Below are 5,835 nucleotides of genomic sequence, written 5' to 3'. Positions count from 1 at the left end.
TGAACCTGTTTCAAAGGGATTCACAGGGCCAGATGACCCTCAGGACTCATTACACAGAACCCCATGCTACATGGCTCCAGCATCCTTCCCAGTGCTGCTGCCTTACACCCCAGGGTGCTGCACCCTTTGCTCTGGGCTGTGCCATTTCCCTTGCACAGTGAAAGTTGGGCTGAGTATGATGAAACAGATTTGGTGACTTCTTCACAACCCAACAGGAACCCAAGTGTTTGGGGAAGATTCTCCTCTCCAAAGCAGAGGAGTTGGGGTGCTTGGGTCAGTTTAGCACCCAGGGACGGGGAATGTGGCTAGGACAGCAAATGGCTACATCAAAGTTTCTGTGGGGTGCAACGTGTCACATCGCCTTGGGAATGGCCAAGGGATCTGTCCTACTCAGTTCCTCTCTAGAACGTTCACAGTGACAACAGCAGTTCTGGGGATTCTGCGTGTGTCAGGGGGTATGCCCATGCTCAGGATCGCCTTGGGGTAAGAAAGCAGGACCATGTCCCCTCAGCCCCCCTTCTCAGCATTTTGCACCGATGGGGTCTGGTGATGCTCCCAGCTGGAGAGAAATTCCCCAAATGGCTATCGACGGCTGTGGCTGAGGCGGCACAGATAGATAGTGGAGGTATAGACGGGCACGGCAGACAGYGGAGCAGAGTGAGAGATACTTGGAGCAGAGAGATACCGCAGGAGGAATCGAGAGATAGATCCTGTGGGCTGATCAATACCCACCGCATGTGGAGGGACAGCAAGATAAAGCGAGTTGCAGGGGCAAGGTGTTAGGAGGGCAGCAATGTGCATTTGTCCTGGTGACGGTTCTGGGGAGATGCCACTCAAGGGTGCTTCAGCTGGGGCTGTGGTAGAGCCAGGCCTGGGGTGCAGGTACCCATGGCTGACTCTCCATGCCCTTTTCCAGGTACTCCTTAGGGGTTTGGTGTCCTTTGAGGTGCCCTGGAGTCCCATCTGGTCTCCGGACACCAAAGGGTACGTATTTCCTGTGTGTCCTGGTCACATCCTCTGGCTCTCCAGGTACATCGTGCTGTCTGTGGGCATTTTGAAGGATGCTGTTTGCCTGAACAGCCAAGTGGGAAGGGGACGGTTTGAACGCAAGCCCTGGCCCTGGCACAGGCACTGTGGCTGCAGCTGGATGATGGCAGATGAGCTCCCAGCCTGTGCCTCAGTTTCTCCAGAACCAAATGATGGCAAGCTACAGGCAGCTGGGTCAGGCCAACATGGACTCAGGCATGGATGAGGAGGCATGAAAAGAAGAGGAAGATGCACCAATAGCCTGCAGAACTTGTTGTGTCCAGAATTCTTCTCCGCTGGTCATTGGAGACACTTTCCTGGGTATTGGAGACACCTGTTTAAGAGGCTGCAAACACCAAAGGGATGTTTTTTGTGACCCTTTAATGAATGTGTTGCACACAGTGCTCAGTGCTGGGATGGGGAGAMCCCCTCCTGCTGCAGCAGAACAGCCTGAGTTCCGGGTTCCAAGCCCAGCTCAACCCTGCTGGCATTTGCTTGAGCCACGCTGTGTTGTGTGGTTTCTTTATCTGGCACATCCCAGCTGAGCTGGGAATGCTAAGGAAGGCACCTCCAGAGCAGCCTTTTGCATGGACAGSGCTGCTGGCCCCGCGGCCAGGCTGGGGGAGATCCCCCGCCCGTGATGGAGTTATTGACACGGGCGCTACAGAAAACACTGCTGAGATTGTTCACACTAATGTTATTTAGCAGCAATATTTCCGTAATAAAAGAAATCAATGGGCAAGAGAAAAGACCTGTCCAGAGCTTTGATTTTCTTATTTTAATGGCATACTTATTTACTCCCACCAGCGTGCCCATCGGATTTTCATTACGCGGCCTTCGCTGTAAGTGGAGCGGTATTGATACGAGCTGCTGAGTTAGCGCCTTGCCGTGCGGGCCAGCTCGGTGGGATCGCTCGTGCTCCACAACGGGGCCTGGCTAAACCCCAGGGAACGGGGCTGCTGTGGGGCCAGGGAGGCCTGGCAGCCCCYAGGAACACACACAGGAACACAGAGAGCCCATTCACACGCATGTGCGCACGCAAACACACGAACAGCCTGCCTGTCCGTGGTGTGCACACCYGCGTCCATGTGCACTGTGGGCTGTGCACATGCACAGGGCGTGACACACTTGTGTCACCTGCATGGGCACGCACATGACTGTGAACATGTGCACATACATACACACACACACTCACCACGTGTCTGACACGTGCACACACCTGTGTGTCTATGCAAACCTCTCCAAACCACCATCTCCTATGCCCGAGTCTGTCCACTTTAGGAGGGCCATAAACTCAGCACTGGCGCTATCCCCCAAAAGGATGGAGCCTTCCGGACTCTGGGATTGCCCATGGAAGGCAACAATCTGGCACCAGCCCGGGCTTTTGGTCCCCARTGGCTGCAGTGGCGAGAGGAGTAACAGCACCATCTTCTGCCAGTCCCCGGGAGCTGACAGGGCTGATCCTGCCCAGCACTGTACCCCCAGCTCCCAGGACCCCGAGCGGGATGACAGCAGTTTCCCTGAGGACACGCAGGACTGCTGCAGTACCCTTCACCATGGCAGGCCTCAACACACTCCAGAGACTCCTCCAGAGACTCCAGAGTGTGGGATGAACAGTTTTATTACTGGTATCTGGTCAGGTAGCAAACTAGGAACAAGCCCGTGTGCAGGGCTGCTGGTCAGCAGAACAGGGACAGTCCAGGGAGCAGGAGGATTAACATGCGACAGGGTGGGGTGGCCAGGGACACGTGTGTTTGGCAGCATGGAGGTGAAAGCCCTCCACCAAGCAGTGAGCTCACACGGGTCTAGCCACAGGGGTGCAAGCAGGGTCCACAGCTGGGTTTGTTTGTTTGGGGGATCACAGCACTCTCCTGGCAGCCGGGATCCCATGCCGGGAGCCGAGCAGAGTGGCTGTCCCCAGGGACGGGGCGGGGGGGGGGGGTCTCACAGCCGGGGGAAGCGTTTTGAGGGGCGAGATCCCATCCTGAGCTAGTACAGACATTTGGGCACTCGAGGACACTAGGTATGTGCATAGCCAAGAGGCCACGCAGAACGGGGTCTCCATTAAGGCGACAGACGGTGGGATTCCCCCTTGGGGGGCATTTCTGGGAGGGAACTATGGGCAAGTGACCTTCTTCCAGCCCCAGCCATCCCCTAGGGCAGATGACACACATGTGACCAGAGGGCCCTCTGGCAGAGAAGCCAGGCATCCCCTCACTGCCAGGGGGTCTCAGTGCTGATCCTGCCCCGTGCCAGGGTGACGCTGTGTGCTGCCAGCCCACATCAGCAGGGATGGAGCCACAGGAGATGCTGCCAGCTGGACACAGCGCTTTGCGCTGCCCGCAGTCCCGGCAGGCTGCCARAGACACGGGGGACTTTGTGGCCAGCCTTAGCCATGGGTGCTCTGGTCTGGTCTACCCTCTGCACCCTACCCTGAGGGCAGCATCCTTCCCCTGATTGTCTCAGGAGCTGAGGAAATTTTTCAGGGTCTGGGGACAGCCAGCTCCAGCTTCTCTCCTGCTGCATGCTGAGGGCACACAGGGGTGTTTGTACACTGCAAGGCCACTCCAGCCCCGAGGAATGGAAAAGCAGGACRTGACTCCGACAGGAGAAAGGAGGGACAGGCAGGTAGTAAAGAGAACAGGTGGTCTGTGTTATTGGGACTGCCAAGGTCCCTCTGTCCTGGCACCCTGTTGGCCTGTGGGGAAAGGACAGAACAATTTGGGGAAGGCACAGGGGATCTCCTGCTGCCTCTGCTAGAACCTGGGCACGGGGAGGAAGAGAAAAAGGTCGGGAGGAAAGGATCCAAGTGGGCTCGGCAGGGTGCCCTGGCAAGACTGGCTCAGCACCCAAAGGTGCTGAAAAAGGCATTGGCTTCCAGGAGCAGGCCCTTGGCGTAGACACGCAGGGTGTAGAAGAGGGTAACGAAGTCCTGAGTGCTGAAGAGGGTGTCAGCCAGGGCGAAGGCGAGCGTGGAGGGGATGAAGCCCCGGCCGTACTCCACCATCCAGGTGCCCGCGCTCCACTGCACTGACGTGGCCTCTCCCGCCTGGTGCACGATGGTGTCCCCTGCCAAAATACACAACCAGCAAGGCTTCCAGTGGCTGCCCCACCTCGTGCCCAAATGGGAGGGAGGGGGTCAGGACCTGCAGGGTGGAGCTTCTCAACCCCTCCCCAGTCTTGCTCGCTTTTCCCTTACTGCCATCCACCGTGAGATGCTGGCATGTGCCACTAGGGATCCAAACTGCCCTACCCTGAGCCCTTGGTTTCTGCCAGCTTGAAGAAAGTGGCTGCACCCCAAAGACATGGATGCAGCCTACAGGGCACAGTGGCTGCCGAACTTACCGGGATAGTAGATCTCACTTCTGGTGGTCCCCTCCTTCCACTGCCGGAATGTCCCCGAGATGAGAGTGTCAGAAATATCTGCCCAGTAGCGACCTGAGGGAGGACAGAAACATTGGCTCAGTGTGGCCCTGCCAGGGACAGCGCAGGAGCCCAAGTGTGAATTGTGGATCAGCCCTCTATGGGTAAGGATGGCAGCATCAGAGCCTCAAAACACCACAAAGCCCGATGGCTCTGGTACCGTTGCTGTCTGTGTGAACAGCCATACACCACCAGCCTGGGCTGCTTGCTGTCCTTAAGCCCCATCATTTCTACATTCTTTGGCATTTGCTCCCTGCTGGAGCACTGAGAGATGAGATGTCTGCCGTCCCATGCCAGCTGGATGCGGACAGTCCTGGCCACACACTATGTTACACACAGGGACCTGCAGATGCTGCAAGACACCATAGGGASAGGTCCCCACACAGAGAGCGTTTGCCAGCATCATTCACCCCACACAAATACTGAAGCAGTGGGCTCCCTGTGCTGGGCAACCATGGCCAGCTGGGTCTGAATGAGTGGAGTAGAAAGAGCTCAGAGAACTCCCCTGCCCACCAGCCCTGTCCCCTGCTTACCCGAGTGTCCCCCGGTGTCGACAGCTGTCCCGAAGAGCAGCACGTACTCGGTGAGCGAGGCATGGAGCAGGCACATGGAGCCCATCCAGCCGCCCGCATTCACGAACACCCACTGCAGGTCCTCATCTGGCAGGATGTGACCGGGGTGCTTCTTTCGCAGCTCCACAATGATCTTGGAGAAAGCCAGCTCATGGTCCAGCCCTGCAGCACCCAGGGTTACTGTGAGTGCCTGGCACAGAAAAAGCTCTGCCGACCATCCCCCTGAATCCCCTGCACAGCCACAGGGTCCCAGCATGTCCTTGGAGAGGACTGTCTTGGGAAGGTATTTCCTCYCTCCAGCCCTTAACTCCCGACCCGGCTCCGCTATCTCCCTGKATGGTGGCAGAGGGTAAGCAACACGGAGAGCTCCAGTCATACAGCCCATGCCAGGTATTGGGCAATATGGGACACCCAAGCAAGGTGACAGTGCCCCTGTCCCAATGACCAAACATTCTGTGCCCTACGGGGACAACCCTAAAGCCTCAACCTCTGACCCACCTGGGGATTCATCCCCAACTAGCTTGCGTGAATCCCCTGCCCTGGTCCCCATCCCTCCTTTGCTCCAGTCCCATCTTTCACCCCGCTCCCCCCACGTTCCCTGTTGCTGTTTCCCGGTACCGATCCCCTTCCTCTACCGGCCCTGCTGCCCAGTCCCAGCTCCCGGTCCCTCCCTGACCCCCCAGCCCCATTCCCCCCGTGATCCCGGCCCCCCTGTACCGGACTCTCCTCGGTCTTTCGTTCTCGTTACGTCTCCCCCCTCCAGCCCAGGCCGCTGCTCCCCGACACGTTCCCGGTCGCTCTCTCCACCCCCAAC

The 5,835-nt window shown here is 57.9% G+C and overlaps 1 protein-coding gene across 2 annotated transcripts; it reads right to left on the bottom strand.

The window, feature by feature from the left end:
• Positions 1 to 1,819: 1,819 nt before the first annotated feature.
• SIGMAR1 (sigma non-opioid intracellular receptor 1) lies at positions 1,820 to 5,421 on the bottom strand. Of its 2 annotated transcripts, none has more exons than XM_057369625.1 (3): positions 4,983 to 5,421; positions 4,372 to 4,464; positions 1,820 to 4,095 (listed from the first exon to the last, which is right to left on the bottom strand). In XM_057369625.1, exons 1-3 carry the CDS (start codon positions 5,404 to 5,406, stop codon positions 3,869 to 3,871), a joined length of 744 nt encoding a protein of 247 aa, XP_057225608.1. In that variant the 5' UTR covers positions 5,407 to 5,421; the 3' UTR covers positions 1,820 to 3,868. The 2 variants fall into 2 exon arrangements, with proteins under 2 accessions (XP_057225608.1, XP_057225609.1); XM_057369626.1 differs by having other exon boundaries at positions 1,821 to 4,095; positions 5,030 to 5,081.
• Between the last annotated feature and the right edge of the window lie 414 nt (positions 5,422 to 5,835).

The sequence above is a fragment of the Malurus melanocephalus genome, unplaced genomic scaffold (genome assembly GCF_030028575.1).
Source record: "Malurus melanocephalus ecotype Western Australia unplaced genomic scaffold, MMel_1.1 scaffold_113, whole genome shotgun sequence".
Lineage (NCBI taxonomy): Eukaryota > Metazoa > Chordata > Aves > Passeriformes > Maluridae > Malurus > Malurus melanocephalus.
The sequence above is the reverse complement of the archived record's forward strand: the minus strand, read 5'-3'. Positions and strand labels throughout refer to the sequence as shown.